This window comes from Scleropages formosus, chromosome 21 (genome assembly GCF_900964775.1).
Source record: "Scleropages formosus chromosome 21, fSclFor1.1, whole genome shotgun sequence".
NCBI classification, from domain to species: Eukaryota; Metazoa; Chordata; class Actinopteri; order Osteoglossiformes; family Osteoglossidae; genus Scleropages; species Scleropages formosus.
Window position 1 is genome coordinate 22,798,344 of NC_041826.1, and position 16,732 is coordinate 22,815,075.

Consider the following 16,732-nt stretch of genomic DNA (forward strand, 5'->3'; position numbering starts at 1 on the left):
TTTGAGATCCTTCATGAATGTTGGGAGGAATTCAGAAATTCTAAGAGAAAGGACGAAGTCATCGGATCACATTTGAGCCCGATCTGAAATTCAAGGACTTTTCGGCTTTTGGTTTTAGACCTCTAGTGTCCAAAAAGATAAAGTCCAGATAGGGACTACCAGTTGGCCAGAAGTGGAGGAGCTTAGCAGTCTGGCCGGGTTGTAGTAAGTGATTAGGTCCTGTGAGTATTGGGTGGCAGATCCATTGATAGTCTTGTACGTCATTATCAGAGTCTTAAACTTGAAATGGGCAGCTATAAGCAACCAATGGTGAGAGACAAGGAGGGGGATACACAGGAATGCTTTGGCTTGATAGGTTTGGTTGTACAGGCCAGGAGGGCAGACAGGAGAGAGTTGCAGTTGTCCTGGTGGAGCATCACTATGGCCTTGACCAGAAACTGTGTAGAGAAATGCTCATGTTATACAGTTTGGATCTGCAGAACCCAGTTATGGCATCAGTGTGTTGGGTGAAGCAGAGATTTGATTTAATCATTACTCCAAGTCTCTCAACCGACGAAGCAGTTGAAATGAGCAAGTCATCCAGTTTGACAGAACATTCCTGACCAGGACCAGCTGGGAGGTGGAAGATCTTGACTTTGTTGTAAATGGTGATCGGTCACCCAAGCAGACACGCCCTAGTGAGTATTTAATACTCAGCAACGCTTAAGACAGCAAACACTATGCAACCACTCAGGGTGTATATAAACACCAGGAATTAAATGCTGTAACCTTTGGAGGATCCTTTGAAAAATAAGGACATTCTATCCGGTAGGTATCTAGTAAGGGTCAAGCAATTTAATACAAAACCATTAATGTATGGTATTTATTAAATCATGCTTAAAACCAAGATAAGTCCATCCCAATGACCAGTTCTAGTCTTGTGTAACACATGAGAAGACAGAGCTTAGCTACCAGCTATTCATATGTTACTCAGTAAAGCTCGGTTCCTGGAGAGACATTTTGGTATGTTGTAGTGTGTTATAAAATAAGAAGGCAATGAGAGTTCAGTGACATTGTAGCTTCTAGTTACTGCCACAAATTTATATTCTCACCATATTTAATATGCTTCAAAACTTCATTGTTTTTCATTTATTTCATCTGACTTATGTAGCTGATGCCTTTGTCCAAGTCACTGGATCTCAACCCAGTTGAGTACTTACTGGAAATAGTGGAGCAGTCTGTAAAATAGTATTTTCCACCACTGTCTTGAAAATACCAAATGATCGAAGATGTCACATCCCCCAGTACTGTACCAAAGAATTGTCAAATCTATGATGGGGCTCACCGAACCTGTTCAGGAGACTCATGGTCGCCCACAGTATTCGACAAGTAGAACCATCAACAGCAGAGGATAGCAGTACATGACCACGCTGCTGCAAGAAAGGGAAGAATAAGATGTACAATGCAAGTCAAAACGTTTTAGATGAGCTGGAACCGTATGTTTACAGATGAATGGCTCGTGAGCATACACTTCAGCCACAACATGTTCCAGTTCACTTGCATTTTTTGTGATCTGCGGAGAATTAATTTCTTTCTGACTCATTGTGTGCTCCTGTTTCCCAGTTACTGACAAAGGGCTGTGCAACCATGGATTTGACGCTACACAGGAATGGCTTGGGCCAGCTGGGTTTCCATATCAACTATGAGGGCATTGTGGCTGAGGTGGAACCCTATGGCTATGCCTGGCAGGCGGGTCTTCGCCAGGGCAGTCGCCTGGTAGAGATATGCAATGTGTCAGTGGCTTCACTCTCCCACGAGCAGATGATTGATCTGCTGCGCACATCGGTGACGGTCAAAGTTGTGGTCATCCCCCCATATGAGGACGGCACACCACGCAGGTAAAAAGGCTGATTTGTTGTAGGCACCCATGTGATCTGTCTCACATGCAGATGAGCTCTGAATTTTGTTTGTAGTCATTGACCTAGGGAACAATAAATGATAATTCTTCACAGTTCTCTCTAGTTCTTTATAAAGATGCTCCAAAATGCTGATATGGTCATCCGTGACCAATTCAAGCATTTTTATAGAATTCAGTTTATTTTTCTCTTTTTGCCAGGGCAACACAGAGTACTGGACATATCCATGACTTGTAATTTCTGTAAACTTCTCTGTTTATTCACTGACACTGTCGTGGCATGTTTTGCATGGGACTCCTTGCATAAATAGTGATCTCTGAATATGTTCGCCAACTGCAGGGGGTGCACCGAAGTTGCCCGCACTGCGGGGGAGCAAAAGGGCAGTATAGAGGGTATCCCTCATGAATCCAAGTTCCCCTTCCGCAGCAATAATAAGTGGCAACGCACAACTACCAGTCCTCAGCAGTCCCTCACAGCCTCACCACAAAGTCATGGGGGAACTCCGAGCAGGACTGTAAGCCTGGGGAGCAGCATGGGCAAAGCACTGTCTGCTGAGAGGCCCGAGAGGGTAGCTGCCATTCCCCGCAGTGTGTCTAGTGATGGACGGCCATTTGAGGGTAAAAGGTAAAAATCAGAGCCAAAGCAGAGGATCTGAAGGTCTTTAGTTTTGCTTCTCTTCTGCTGCCTACTTATTATGGCTTCTTCCTTCGTTAAAGGATGCCTGCAGGATCTGATACCTATGCGCTTTCTCCTTCCATGATCACAAGCCGATCGTCACACAACCGGCTGTCCCCCAGCAGCCTTTCCTTCTCCACCGATACAAGCTCTGCGAGTTCTTCCCATCGTCGCCAGAAGTCAATGCCAGAAGGGTAAGATCTCTGGCAGGATGACAGTTGCCATTGAGCAGCTCTCAGCGTATCAACCATTAACATCTTCTTGCCTCAGAATATATGGCTGTGTCTCTGTCTCTGGATATTACAGGACCTGAACAGGGAAGAATTTAACTGCAAATATCCGTGCCATAACAACACGGAGTCGACTGTGTGAAAATGCATTGTGTTTCCATGTTCATGTTCGTTTGTCACCTAGATTTGTGATGAGACCTTCTTCACTTTGTGTGGATCCACAAAGCACCAGGGACACAGGCAGCGCCAATAAGCCGTCATCCAGTAGGCTTCGGACAGAGGATGGAATTGGTGAGGGAACAGAAAAAGCCCCAGCAGGTGAGATGAACTGATCAAATTTGCAGATTCCACGGTGTTCCTGCAGATGGGTGCCGTGACTTTACTCCTCTGTCTTTCAGACGTTTCGGTCACCAAATCAGGCCAGCCGTTTTCCAGCGCACCTCGCATTCAGAGGCAGGAACAGGTTATCCATTTGTCCCCCAAGAAGAACATCCAGGTCAGGTAGCACACATGGTGACCACTTGACATGGGAATGTGCTCTGCAGAGTGCATTTTTTTCTATGTCTTGCAGTGAAATACAATCTGTACAAGTGTAGAGTGACACATTAGGATCTATATTTTTATGGCTTTAAAAACATGTAAGCCGAGTAATTCCTGGGCTTCTGCTTCGCTAAGAGTCTGTAAAACAGTTGAATCCTGGTTGAATCCTTTGAATATCTGTCTTTATCCTTATGAGCGACGTGGTAACGCATGTTTGTCCTGTTGTAAGCACACTGTGCTGTTATTTGAGCAGTATATATTGTTTTTTATTCATTATTCACTCTCAGATATAGCTATAATAAATAGAAATATGCTGTAAGGTTTATTATAACATTGTAAACTGAATTTGTGTTATTCAAAGAGCTTCTGTGGCAGAAAAAGAACGATCAATGATGCTTCTTGAATAGGGGTTGTCATTACTTCCAAGCTGTAGTACGTCACATAATCATAATGGGCCTCCTGCTTTTTTTGAAACCTCCCTCACAGTCGTTCTATTCCTCTTCAGCCGTCCAAGGGTCTTCTGCAAACTTGTTTGCGTACTGTGTCATTACAAGACATCAACTGTATCACTCTCTGTCTAGAGCAATCAGTCCATTTGTGTTTCTTTTCTGTACAATGGGTCATTCAGCATATTTTGGCAGTAAAATTCTGTAACATACAACACACAGTAGCATACTTTAACAGTAACACACTGTAACAAACTGTAAGAGTAACAAACTATGACGTAGGGCGTTCGGTGGGAATCTCGTGATGATTCAACCCGCGGTTACACACAGGTATGTGTCAGCTCACCTGTACTTCAGCTCACAAACACAGTTGGTAACTCTAACTGTTATCATGGTTTATTTAAAGAAGAGCAGGTGAACTGGATGTTAGAGGCTTTGCAAGAGGTTATATTTTGCTGGGTGATTGTACTTTATTATTCATGTATTTAGAAATGGGTCTGACTGCTTTCTGTTGTCCTGCCTCTTTAGCCTGATGCTACTTGCTCTGGTCACTCCAGCAGTAACACGCTGTCCAGCAGCACTTCCAGTAGTACCCACAGTGATGAAAAATGGTATGAAACCAGCAGCAAGGGAGAGCAGCCTGATGCAGAGCACAGCAGATGTGGGGCTAATGGGCTGCAAGGCACATCCGTGGACAGTGGTGCAAACAACACATCGAGTGGCAGTTCCAGCACCATCCTGGTTGTTGGTCCTGCAGTTCCCAGAGAGAAACACACTTCAATCTGGCAGTTCACCTCCGTAGAAGCAGGCCGTCGCCAGCTGGAGAGGTTACCACAGGTTGTTGAGGCCACCATCCCGCCTGGGACTGAGACGCCCTCCAGAAGTTCCTCTGGCCTCATCAGCATGGCTTCCCATTCAAGGTGCCTAACCTGCACATGGTTACGCTGAACCATTCAACTGAAAATTTGTTGGATGTAAAGAATCAGGCTTTTCATGTTGTATATATTTTGCAGAAATCAGATGAATAAAGAATCAGGCTTTTAGAATGATGAAGACAATGCTCACGACTGAGCCCCATTGAGATTTTGTAGCTCGACTTTAAGAGTGGTGTTCATGAACAGAATTGTTCCAGGACGTGTTGAATGTTAAGACTTGATTAGGACTAGCTGTTAGATTGTTAGTTACATCATCGCATATAAAACCTGTAGAACTAAAAGTGGTTGAACTTTTTCACGTTTCTTGGCATGAAGAGTTAAAAATCAGGGCAAAACTCAAACACAAACCAATACATCTAAAAATGTTAAACAAAGCACAAAATAGAAATTAAAAACAATTCAAATGATGACCATGAATAATACAATATTAATATAATAATAATATAATGATAATCCCAACCAGGTATGTCTTTACAAATAATTTGCAATGTAATCAAAATAGCCCTTGTCCCGTCTTTTCTAGTTCACGAAGATGTGGGAGTCCTCTGGTGTTGAGATCAAGCCGCAGTGCTCCTCATGAAGATTCTTCCTTGGCTACCTCCTCCTCGTCACAGAGCTCCGCCCTTCAAGGGCCCAAGTCCTTCTACCCTAGGCAAGGTGCCACCAGCAAGTACTTGATTGGCTGGAAGAAGCCAGGTGGAACCATCAATTCTGTGGACTTTGGGGACACGTGCAAGTAAGAGAGGATGCTAGGAAACTCGATTTAATTTGTAAATTAAACTGCATGATGCTGGCGAATTAGCTCTTTGGTCTTCACCAAAATTTTTGTACTTGCGAAGAACTGCCGTAAGATGATTGACCTTTAACGAAATCCGTTTTGTATTACATTTGTTCTATCACATAATTCACACATGGCATTTACACCATTAAAATCTGAAGATACTTAATTTCTGCTGCTATACTTCAAAGTGCTATGCAATGAACCCCTCTGTATTAAATGAAATTCAATTTTCTCTGGATTATTTGTTGGCCATTTGCACACAAGTACAATGACCTAATGAACACATCGGGCCAGTGATAAAAACAGTGCTACTAAAATCCTGAAAAAGTATTACCCAGGTATACTCAGTTTTTACTAGTACTATAGCCCTGCTCATCCTTTCCATACCTCCTTGCTGATGTAAGAGTGGACATTTCCGCCCTGCAGGCGACCCCAGAGTGATGGGAAAGATGGAATGCAGTCACAGTCAATGGCCTCTGCAACTGACCAGGCCTCACCTGCAGCGGAAGAGAATTTCACCCCCCTGGAAACACTGTCAACAAGGGACAAACAAAAAGTACTCTAATTCTTACATTTCAGGGGCAAACACAACTATTTCAGCTATCGGGGATGAGAACAGTTACTTGGGGCTTTAGATTTGATCTTTTCACATTTAGTTTTGTTCATATCGATTGTTTTCAAAATATAAATTATGCTGATTTGCATATGATTCCATAGCTTCACATCAGTTGCAGCTGCTTCTCATGAAAAATTCCACAATTCTGAATTTTATTTGAGAGGAGATCTAATTTGGGGCTGAAAAAATTTGACTATGAAGGATATCAGTACATTGATAAACTACAGTTTGGAGCAAAGAAGTGAAGTTAAAAGTAAAGGGTTGAGAGAAAGGTGAATTATAATAATAATTATAAATGTAAGATTGTATAATAAACAACACAATAAAAACTGTGCCAGTAAAACAGGGTGTCTGAGAATCCCGCCTTGGGGTGTCATTAAGCCTAGCTGGGTTTAGGTACGTTCTGAAGTAACAGCTTAAACATTTATTTAATTTACAAGAGCCTTTACACTTTTTTCAGGTCTTTGCTGCAGAATCTGTCTGAAATTTATCCTATTATTACAAACAACGCAATACAGCAATTTCAGGCTGTACTAATTTCTAAGATCCGATGTGTGAAATGTTTCGTCTTTACAATCTTATTATTTACTATTTATGCTCTCTAAATACTGTAGAACTATTGTTTTTATCAATTAGTTCCACATTCCAGCAATCCAGATCCATTATTTTTGAAATGAGTGGATGTATCATTGCACGCATAGACACCCCTTGACTTATGCAAATAGACAGTTCTTCAATCCGGTACGTAAGTCAAAAATTGCATATGTCAGATTCCCCCTCCTCCCCCATCATTCAATATAATGACATTAATAATTTTTCCATCTCAGTTATTGCGCCTTGATGTTTCTTCGTTATTATTGTTTTCATGCTAGCTGTTAGTTTCACATGCTCCTTTATATGTGCAGCATCCTTCACTATCGTATTTATAATCGATAGGGCTAAACCTGGTTCTCGTGCTATAGATGATAATCTCTGTCCACCTTCATAATTCCTTAATATTTTCAATTTCATCTCCAAATTGATTGCTGTATGCTTGCGAAACGGTACTCGTTTTTCTTCAAGTGCCCGTTTACCACCAGGCGTTATGAACAATGAAAAGGGTAGAAAATATGGGAATAAAGCACTACACTAACGAGAGGAGATGAGTTCATGGCTCAAAAGTCACGGAAACTGGGAAGATGCAGCTTCCTGCCTTGTCTGGTTTGCCGACTTGCGCTTAATGTATTTCAGATGTTTTGGATAAAATAAAAGCGCTGTCCGTAAATAATGTGTATGCCGGGAATTTTTTACGTAAATCCAGATTTCTGTGAATTGAATTTACGTAAGCAGGGGTTTATCTGTATGTCTGATTAAAAATGAAACCTATTGCTCAGACTACTGGTCAAAAGCAGTCACTCACATTGATGTAAATACCCATCTTCCCAGCCTTCGTCCTCAACATCCTCCCCGGCCCGCCACTCCCTGCATCGCACACTATCAGACGAGAGCATCTACCGAGGGTTGCGTAGGCCAGCTCCCGGCAGTCCGCTACTGGAGCCGGAGTCGCCAAGCGACGTGCTCTTCAGCTGTTCCACATTGCCACGCTCCCCCACTACTCGAGGACCCCCCCTGCGGCGACCTTCCTACAAGATGGGTGTCAAGTTGCATGGTGAGGCTACGTTATAAATCACACTTCTGGATAAATAGGGAAATAATTGTAAGTAGCCTAGTATACAAATTCAACACTGTAAGTCACCTTAGGCGTCAGATGAATAATGGTCATGCCGGGTTAGGCTCCGGCTTGCTGAGATCCCGCTCGGGACAAGTGGATTCAGTCAATGTGTGTGTGTGTGTGTGTGTGTGTGTGTGTGTGTGTAAGTACTATTATGTACTCATTTAGCTAACACCTTCATTTATGCTATAATGTAGTAATATCTTTGTCCCTGGCAGGTGACTTTTCGGCCTCGGACACATCTTTGGCAGATCTACAGGATCGCCAGGGCCAGTTGCAGCAAGGCTCATTATTGATGCCTCTTCCAGACAGTCGTTCAAGCAGTTACCTGGGATGGAATAGTCTGGTGGATGCTCCGGACGCCTTTGAAAGTAAGGAGAGAACAGCACATTTAACATATTATTTTGAGCTGTTAATATTAAACTGATACACTAATATTTAGCTACTGTTGCGCTGTTTTCCATTTTAGTGGTGCTGTCTGTTTGTCTCTCTCCAGTCCAGACTTCCACGTTCTTTCCAGCAAAAGATGGAAAGATTAGAGTTGAAACACCAACCTCTAGTCCAAAGCATGCTGAACAACAACTCAGCCTGCAGACCAGATCTTCTCCCAGGTTTGCCTGCACAAGACCTGACACATTTTAACTTTTTCACTATCGGAAATACCTGAAAATAATCCTTTATGCTGAGCTTAACACTCAAAGTCACTTTGACGGTTTCAAGATGGGACAGTAAAATGTAAAAAGCTGCCCTGAGACCCAAGTAAATTGGAATGGAAAGGGAACCTGAATGTTCAATGTTCAGCCGTCAATAGCTCATTAACAACCTTTTCTAGGACACCTTTTGGCTGTGCAGTTGTCTGAAAGGAGACTGGAAGGTGCAATTTAATGTGTCATAACTACTCATTCTAAGATTTTTGCACAGATAGGTAATATTAAAATTTTTGTTCTGATTTCATTTTGCTCATTTTTATCTTTTTTGGGCATGACTAATGCTGTGTTGAAAGCTGTGGGTACAGCTGCAGTGGGTGATAGCACGGTTCTTAAGAGGACCTGGATGAGAAAGAGTTGCCAGGAGAGCCATGGTTAAAAAATACATCTTTTTCGTTGAGAGAAGCAGAGATTGGGAGAGTGGACATTGTGCTCAGGACATAACCTTTCCTTTTTGGTGTGTTTGTTTGTAGCATTGAGACTCATGATGGGCTTGCTGGAAAGGTCATTCAGCTGGAGTCTATGGTAAAGCGCCTTCAAGAAACCCTGAAGAAGGTAAGGCTAACATCAAGTAGGCTTTACAAGTAAAGAACTGTGAATACACTGAGGATTATAGAAGTTACGACTGGTTTCGTGCCGTCATTGTACTGTGTTCTTACATAATGCTGACCCGTTAGAAAGATCTTGTAGAAGTGTAGGAACTCGTTGGTGGGCTTGCGTGGAAAACATGTCACTTAATTTATTTCTAGGAGAGAGAGGAAAAGGTGAAGCTACATGCCCAGATCCAGAGTCTACAGCAAGAAAACCAACGCTTGTTGCAGGAGTCCCAGAGTGCTTCAGCCAAACTCAAGAAGTTCACAGAGTGGGTCTTTACCACCATAGACATGAGCTGAGTGACAGTAAGTGACAGACCATTTCTCGTACCCCCAGTAAAGGCCTTAATGGAGCTTATTGAGTAAAGAACTCCTCAGTCGTCATCCAGAGAATGTGGCCCATTATTTTTTTCATGTTTTGAGACATTTCCTAAATTCTCCCAAATTGTATTCAATGTTGGAAGACATTTAAAACCATTAGTTGTAATTGCAGGTTTAAGATGACACATAAGCAGTACTGGCCTCCCGTCCCCATCATGCAGGTGTCCACGGAACAGTCTTGTATATGGAGACAATATGAGATGCAGTGTGCATGTTTGAGACGTATGAATGAGCACTTTTAAAAAATGTACGTGTCCAGCTTTACAAACAGGTTTTCCCCACAAATAGCAGATCAGTCTTTACATGTTATGCTTCTGTTAATGTTTTAAGTACACTTTAATGAATATGCAATGTATTTTGCCAGATTTAATTGATCGTACACAGCTTCTCAGGAAGGCAGCCATAGCGATTAGGCAACTCCTGATTTTTCATGTAGATAGTTTAAAGTTTAAAAATAACTCAGGAAATACAAACTAATTTCTGTTCATTCATTGCAGCAAAGAAAATATCCTTTTGTCTGTGTTTTTTTTTTGGCTTTTCACATGTGAAATTTGTGAAAACCTACATTTTTTTTTGCCTCGGGTAGTGTAGATGACTGTAAAATGGGGCAAAATAGCAGGAATGATAGCCATAATCACCCACAAACACATCTAAATATAGTTTTTTCAGGAAATAAAATGAAAATAAATGTGGTTTACCATATTTCATACTAACAAATTAAGCATCTTTCAGATAATCCTAGAGGCAAAATTACTCATGAGCAAGGAAAATTTCACATAACATAAAATGTGCTTTCACAATGGGTGTAGTCTGGGCAATTAATGTTAAGTCTTCCTAAGCTTTTACCTTTATTATGCTTGGACATTCATATTAATAGTTGGGCCATAAGTTTGTTAAATTGTCAGTAAATATTTTTAGTGCTGTCATAATCAAAATTTAAAAATATGGGGCAGTGCAACATTCTTTCAGCCATCTTTGAAAGCCTTAGAATGAAATAACGGGGCACTCCGATAAAAACAAAAATTGTGCTAAAATCAATGAAGTTACAGACAAAAGACACTGAACCTGTTTATGAATTTTGCCTTGCTGATAAACAATGAAAAGACTGAGAAGATGTGGTCTTTCAATTCTGGACCGCTTGTGAATGGGAAGGAACACAGTTTTGATGTAAGGAGTGATCAGGTTCAGTTTGTTTTGGGGTTCTGACCCCTTGACTGTCCCTTAGTCTCTAAACAATGTCCTGAATGTGATGTGGCAGCTGCAGGAAGTCAACAAAGAGACGTGAGGTGAAATGTATGGGGATGCTTTGGCATGTCAAACCCAACTTTTCTTTCAGTTCTCAAGGCTTCTCCAGGCAAGGTTTCACCATAGCCTGGACCACTGGCTAGGTAAAGCATGGTATGAGCTGAGGGAGGATTCTAGGAATGTTGATGATGATGATGTGTCTGCAGGCTCAGACTGTGGTTTCAGCATGCTAGCAAAATCAAAGAAGTCAGTCAAATGTTATCCTCAGGATTTCTGAAGGATGATAAAGGTAATGGAGATCCCTACAGGAGGAAGGACAGGCAGGGAGACTGAGGGCTTCAATCACGTAGGTGCGGATGGTGATGGTCATCCAGGTGGTGAATGACACTACAAGAAGGACAGTCTTGGTACAGAAGCTGGAGGAAGACAAAGGCTCTATGTCACATTAAAAAAATGAACTGCTGGAAAAATTAAAGCACGGTGGCACAAAACAGAGGGTGCAAACGAAAGTGAAACTATAGATTGCCAGAACACAACTGAGGATGTGTGTGTATCCTTGTGAAAGTAATTCTATCTCATTTGCCTTTTGTCTTGCAGGGAGTGATTTACAGTTCAGAGGAGATAAGTTCATTCAACAGACAAGGGCTTTGACATACAAGCTCACAACTGACAAAAGTTAGTTTGCTTCACATGCTATTCCGATGGTACTGATAATAAACCGAATTAATTTGAAGCGCATCGGATACACTGAATATCAACGGCATCTTAAACAAGACATGAAAAGGTGCTTTGTTTTGGACGTGACAGTTTGGCACTTCTGTCCTTTAAATGTTTGCAGACACCTGCCTCTAGAATGGGACAAATATGTTGCATTTACAAATAGCATTTAACACTTGGGTAGTGAGTGTGTGTGTTAGAGCTGTGTGTCACAATGCAAGGTTTTTTTTTTTACAAAGTGGAAAGACAGGTTTCTTTTAATGAAAATTATTTATATAAGTTCATCAAGTTCAGTTGGACTACTGAGCCAGTAGGGGGCACCACTCTGAACCATTGCATCCAGAAAGGCTTGATACTCCATCCAGCTGTTGGCATGTAACTCTCTCATCCATGGGAATGATCTCCACCCATGGAGACTAAGTCCACTGCTAGGTGCTGCATCGGTGGAGATTATTCCCATGGATGAGCGATTTACTCCTCACATGAGATGTTTTACATTCATTCATTTAGCTGACACTTTTTCTTCAATGCAGCTCATAACTATTTACCCATTTGAACAGGTGGGTAATTTTACTGCAGCAACTGAGAGTTGACCAAGTACCTTGCTCAAGGGTATTACAGCTGGAGGTGAGGCTCAAACCAGCAACCTTTGGGTGCGAAGGTAGCAGCTCTAATGTTACGCTACCAGGTGCTGGAGGGAGACCACCCTCAGCCGAGCAGTCTTGTTACACAGCTGATACTGTGCGTGGACGTCACACCAGCTACATGCAGCTGGTACTCTCCGCCTCCTACACCATCTCTGGCTCCTTCCCTCCCAGTGTAGTGATGCTAAATATCCCAAGAACCATGTCCCAGTTTAGACTGCAAATAACAATTAATGAATAGTTAAAGAAAACAAAATTACCACCTGTATCATATCCTCCCTCTGAGCATCTTTTTGTCCCTCTTTAGACAGAAATTAATATTCATTATGTTCATCACAAATGCATCTTTTTGCCCAGTTGGTAATGAGTTACCAAGATTCCTTATATGGTGTTATACTGTTCACCATGACAGAAAAACTGGATGAACTCCAGTACCGTGCTGTTGTTACACCTCCTGCTATTTCACTCTCTTTTACTGTGTCTCAGTAGTGGACAAGTTGTTGACCTTTTTACTAAATGCCTTTGCTTTCAGTTTTACACTTTTATCGGTGACATTGTATAAAAATTAAATGTACATTTTCAGTTTATTTTTCAATGATTTATTGTGTACTTTCTGAACTGATGCTTTAGTGCAGTACTTGGTCTTGCCACAGCCCTTATTATAAACATTATTATAGTGAAAGCCTTAGCTGAGGACTCACCATAACTGTCCAAGATGTAGTGAAAAAGCAGATGCTAAATGCATTATTTTTTAATATTTTTATGAACAGCAGTGGCTCACAGCAACATAGAGGCAAAAACTGTGCACCAGGATATTGCAAATATGCCTCATACATAGAGCAATGGCAAAAGGCCGAAAGGTTACGATCTTTCACAGGCATGATCATGTAGCACCATATAAGCTCCAGAAGAGAGTCCAAACATTCCGGAACACCTCTGAAATGTCATGCGGATGAAATATTAATTTTTCACACAGAAGAAAATAAAACACTTTAGTCATCCAGATCTTTACAGAGGGAACTTATAGTGTTGATCACAGCATTAAAATACCTTCCCTTGCAAAGTGTGTAATTCTAATCAGCCCATGTTCCATAAATTTACCAAAAATGAATTTGTGTTGTGGATTAACAAGAAAATACAGTGGGACAATCAGATTTTTCATTAAAGTTTCTTGAATGATTGAATGAACCCCGTTCGGTGAAGCGTGTATCCTATCACATTCCCCACATATTACAAAAAATGTAATTTCAGTTAATATATTTTCATAACTCTTTGATTAATGAAGTAAATCAGTTACTAAGTTCAGTCATTAGTTTTTTGTCAGCATAATTTATTCGGAAATATAAATTAAAAATTAAACTGAATGTCTTTATGGGAGCAAATATTAAGTGGCATAAATTAGATTTAATAACGATATAATTATTCACTTAATTTAATGAGCAGCTCAGTCATGTAGTGTAACAGCTTGGGTGGTACAAAAAAGCAGCACACAGAGGACTGTACCATTTCATATATGTACAATTACTTCAGGAACGCCCATTATATCTGCAAAGGCAACTGTACATTTTGAATTATTACTGTGCTTGGGTATTTTGTGTTGCTGGTGTCATCATGGGTTTGACCATAAATGTTTTTTAATTCAACTCCACATGCTCTAACATGGGGAATAAAGCCCATTTCTTAGTAAAGTTACACTGCAAAGGTTAGAGTTATACATTCATCCATTATTTTGTTTTATCTGCAGTTCAATTACAGTGCAATATATTTGAACAGAAAAAGAATGTATAATAAAATGTAACCTTTTTTTTATTTTTACATGAGGATTATGAGAAACATGGTATAGGTTTACCTAGATGGTATAAATACTTGTATGAAATGGGCCAGCTGCACATATTTTGTTTTGCCTCTGAGCCGACAGGAAGAAGCTATAAAACACGACTTATGTCACCTCTTAAAATTTTCGTAATTTTAAGCAAATCAGTGATCATATGTTACAGAGCATTTGTTGATGGACGAATTCAGACACCAAGGGACGAGTTTCTGCTGTGCGATGGTCGAAACGAGCAAAAAGCTTTTTTTTTTCCAGCGAAGGATATAAATGGGGTCGTTTTCCCGGTCATGTTTCTTGCAAAGGTAGTTTTTAAATACTGTCTTTTTCTGGAGAGTAATCTTTTTACATTTTGCTAGTGTAAAGTTAATTTGTCCTTAAGCTGTTAGTAACAGATTATTTTTTAAATCTTCCTTTCATGGCTGACATAAATTTGATGTTGGTAGATTCTTTGCATACCTGCAGTTGCTCTTTGTGTTTCGTTTGGCTGTTCTGTATAATTAGCTGAAATGGCCAGGACAACATGACATGTGTATGTTTTAGCCCATTTTAGTTCACTTGCACTTAGTCTTTTCTTATTACAGAAAACACTTGTGTGGAAACATTTAATATTTTATTCACCGGTTCTCCGCGGAGTGGATGGTATGGACGAGATCGACTATTTCTTGTGTTTGCTGCTAAGATTTGTCGACACAAAAGTACTTCAAAGGTTTGAATAGTGCATATTTAACACAACAAATTATCCTAAATATGCTGTATTTTATAAATTTTAGAGTTTAAAAGTTTATATTTAACAACGATAAATGTATTGTCTCTTTGAAATAAAATGTTCTCAAGTGTTGTAATTTTTGAGGTGTATATGTGTGTTTTGAAGAAAACTTGTGTTTGCTACTTGGTATGAAGAGTTTCCTGCCATTACCAAGTGAAATAAATGAATAAATCCTAGGAAATTGACTTTTTTTTTTGGGAGAATTCTTCTTAAATGATCTAACCTTTCTGTATGCCAGAAGCGCAAATGAAAATGGAGGGAAGGCAAAAATGTGTCGGCATCCCCAGACTGTATGGAACCAAAGGGGATTTGCTCAACGCTCCTGTTACAAAAACACTTTTGTGAACGGACTTACTCTTAGAAGTTTATTGTCACATGGACCAGAAATGCAACACAGTTCAGTTGGACACCTAGAATAAATCAACTAGCGGTAAAGCTTCACTCGATCCAGAGAGAGTGAGAGACACGAGCAAAAGAACCCTAAATCGGAAGTGCACAGGCTGAACTAGAAGGGAGCCAAGACGGTCCCTTGAGAGCTTCTTACCGCATGTGACCATGTGTGAGACACTGCCCTGCATCCTCACGAACCGCTCCACCAGCCAGGTGGTCCAAAATCCAGGACACGATGGATGTGTCCACCTGCACGGCCTGAAGCTTCTCCCCCAACAGCCCCGGCTGTGTGGTGTCAAATGAAGAGCAGAAGTTAAAGCATGACCCTCAAAGTCCAAGTAGGAGTAGATGACAGTAGGTAGATAACGGCATCATCCACTCCCATGTGGTCCTGGCAAAGGAACTGGAGAGGGTCTAGTGCCGTCCTGACCCCATGTTCAAAGTCTAGAAGGACCATTCTGGCAATGGTTTACAAGACATGAGAGGTCAGAACAACCAAACTTCAGTCATTCAGAGTTGAGAGCCTCCATTTCTTGGTAACTGACACCAAGCAAGGAATTTTTTCACCCGGACCCTTTCCACAGTCCAGAGACCCAGACTGAGCATATGAGTAAGTGCTAATCTGATACCTTAGTTACGTCCGATGCAAATGAGTGATTGAAGGCATCTAGGTGTGTGTGAGAGTGTGTGTGTGTTAATGCACAATTACTGTTTTTTTAATACTGGAAAAAATAAAACAAAAAATGTGCAAAAATTTTGGCACCCGCTCATTCAGTGCTTAGTTACTCCCCATTTCAGAGCATCACTGGGCACAAGATAAAGGGGGGTATGGCCTGGATGGGGTGCTAGTCCATCACAGGTTATCTGGAGACACACACACATACACACACATTTTCAGAACCGCTTGTCCCTTACACGGGGAACCGGAGCCTACCCGGTGACACAGGGCGTAAGGCCGGAGGGGGAGGGGACACACCCAGGACGGGACGCCAGTCCGTCACAAGGCACCCCAAGCAGGACTCGAACCCCAGACCCACCGGAGAGTAGGACTGTGGTCTAACCCACTGCGCCACCGCACCCCCTGCTATCTGGAGACACATCACGGGTAATTTATTGCATCAAATGAAGTCAAACTGCATGTCTCTGGAATGTGGAAAGAAACATGAGCACCCAGAGGAATCCCACACAGACACGGGGAGAATACGTAAACTCCACACAGACTTGGAAATGAGAGCTGAACCACCCAGTGCTGCTTGCTACCGCCCTCAAACAAACAAGCCAACAAAAAACACAAACAAATGAATAAATAAAGAAACAAACATAATTAATTAAAAATCACCCAATTAACTTTTTATTGGTGTCCATGACGACAACAATGTGGTTGTCAAAAAGTTCTGGCAACATCCATGACAACAACAACAAGATGATGACCAAAGAACTTTCTGGAAGTGAAGCCATGTCTGCACCTGCTATGCTGGTAAGCCTCTCTTATATGATTTCATATTTATTTCATGTACCGCTCTGGTGCAATAACTATTTTTCACAGCAGTATCACTACATCACATTTTAAAGCAATATACGGAAAGAAAACTGATCATCTCCACAACTATTACATTCCTTTTTTTCTAA

At 41.2% G+C, this 16,732-nt stretch overlaps 1 protein-coding gene across 1 annotated transcript in view; it reads left to right on the forward strand.

Moving 5' to 3' along the window:
• Positions 1-11,509, forward strand: part of LOC108920977 (signal-induced proliferation-associated 1-like protein 1) — a 60,042-nt gene extending 48,533 nt beyond the window's left edge. Inside the window, exons 9-22 of the mRNA XM_018730141.1 lie at positions 1,603-1,877; positions 2,235-2,519; positions 2,612-2,764; positions 2,985-3,118; positions 3,199-3,296; positions 4,315-4,706; positions 5,245-5,457; positions 5,929-6,058; positions 7,544-7,766; positions 8,048-8,200; positions 8,326-8,440; positions 9,010-9,091; positions 9,286-9,435; positions 11,353-11,509. Coding sequence (XP_018585657.1) covers positions 1,603-1,877; positions 2,235-2,519; positions 2,612-2,764; positions 2,985-3,118; positions 3,199-3,296; positions 4,315-4,706; positions 5,245-5,457; positions 5,929-6,058; positions 7,544-7,766; positions 8,048-8,200; positions 8,326-8,440; positions 9,010-9,091; positions 9,286-9,429 — 2,397 coding nt within the window. The 3' untranslated portion in view covers positions 9,430-9,435; positions 11,353-11,509. The remainder of the gene's footprint in view (positions 1-1,602; positions 1,878-2,234; positions 2,520-2,611; positions 2,765-2,984; positions 3,119-3,198; positions 3,297-4,314; positions 4,707-5,244; positions 5,458-5,928; positions 6,059-7,543; positions 7,767-8,047; positions 8,201-8,325; positions 8,441-9,009; positions 9,092-9,285; positions 9,436-11,352) is intronic.
• Positions 11,510-16,732: the final 5,223 nt, after the last annotated feature.